We start from the raw sequence: 1,061 nt of genomic DNA, 5'->3' as shown, positions 1-1,061 counted from the left end.
GTGGTGGAGTGTCAGCTGCAGACTCACGACAGTAAGATGGTGACCTTCAAGTTTGACCTGGACGGAGACAACCCCGAGGACATCGCCTCGGTGATGGTGAGCAGCCAATCAGAGCGCGGCGGCGTGTGTGTCAGAGTCAGATTCTGTGTTTCGGATCTTCAGCTTCAGTTTGTGGATCCGATTCGATTCGAGTTTGTTCAAAATGACGTCACGACCGGAGTTTAACCTGTTTGACCCCGTGACATCATTTCCTGGTGTTTGGGCTCAGATTTGTGTCAAAAACATTAATGTCAGATAATCTGTGTGTTAATCTTAATTTACACAAATTTAAAAGAGATTCGTAAACTCACTAAAATATAAAACAGATCTGCAAATCCACAAAATCCACAAATTCAGAATAAAAAATCAAATCTGCGAGCCCGAAACTGAGATTCACAAATGAAAACAGGATTCACAAAAACCTGTTTGAAAGTTTTAAACGTTAGACAGATATTCACAAATGTTTTTCATTTATCTTTGAATTAATAACGTATTCACAGATGTTGCAGTTTTGCAATATTTGCAAATTCATTATCTGTGAAAACATTAAATTAAAAAGCTTTTTAAGTATATTTCTAACATTTACATCTTTCAAACAGATATTTGTGAGTCCTGTTTTTATTTGTGAATCTATATTCTACACTTTTTTCACGTTCAGGTTTTCTTAATTTGTGGGATTTCTTTGCAGATCTGTCATATTTGCAAATTTCTTTTGTATGTCTTTTATATGTTTGTGAAGGCGAGACGTGACTGTAGTTTCCTGTCAGATCCACAGAGACTTCATCACGCCGCTCGAGCGAGAGGGGTTCATCCTCCGCATGTATGACATCATCAAGAAGGCGGAGTCTATGATACATCAGCAGCAGCTGGCCGACAGCGACAGGGTGTCTCACCTGACCGCCTCCTCGCTGCATGCCACTGTACGTAAGAGTGTGTGAGAACGTGTGTGTTGATGCATGTGTCCTAAATGTAGTCCAGATTGTGTATTTGAGTGTAATCAGTGAATTTGCAGCTCAGCTCCT

General features: G+C 40.2%; 1 protein-coding gene across 1 annotated transcript; it reads left to right on the top strand.

Moving 5' to 3' along the window:
• Positions 1-6: 6 nt before the first annotated feature.
• LOC121939876 (serine/threonine-protein kinase WNK4-like) lies at positions 7-996 on the top strand. Its single transcript, XM_042482803.1, has 2 exons — positions 7-96; positions 807-996. The coding sequence occupies exons 1-2, from the start codon at positions 37-39 to the stop codon at positions 975-977; spliced, it is 231 nt and encodes a 76-aa protein (XP_042338737.1). The 5' UTR covers positions 7-36; the 3' UTR covers positions 978-996.
• Positions 997-1,061: the final 65 nt, after the last annotated feature.

Source organism: Plectropomus leopardus, unplaced genomic scaffold (genome assembly GCF_008729295.1).
Source record: "Plectropomus leopardus isolate mb unplaced genomic scaffold, YSFRI_Pleo_2.0 unplaced_scaffold6457, whole genome shotgun sequence".
In the NCBI taxonomy this organism is placed as follows: Eukaryota; Metazoa; Chordata; class Actinopteri; order Perciformes; family Serranidae; genus Plectropomus; species Plectropomus leopardus.
The sequence above is the reverse complement of the archived record's forward strand: the minus strand, read 5'-3'. Positions and strand labels throughout refer to the sequence as shown.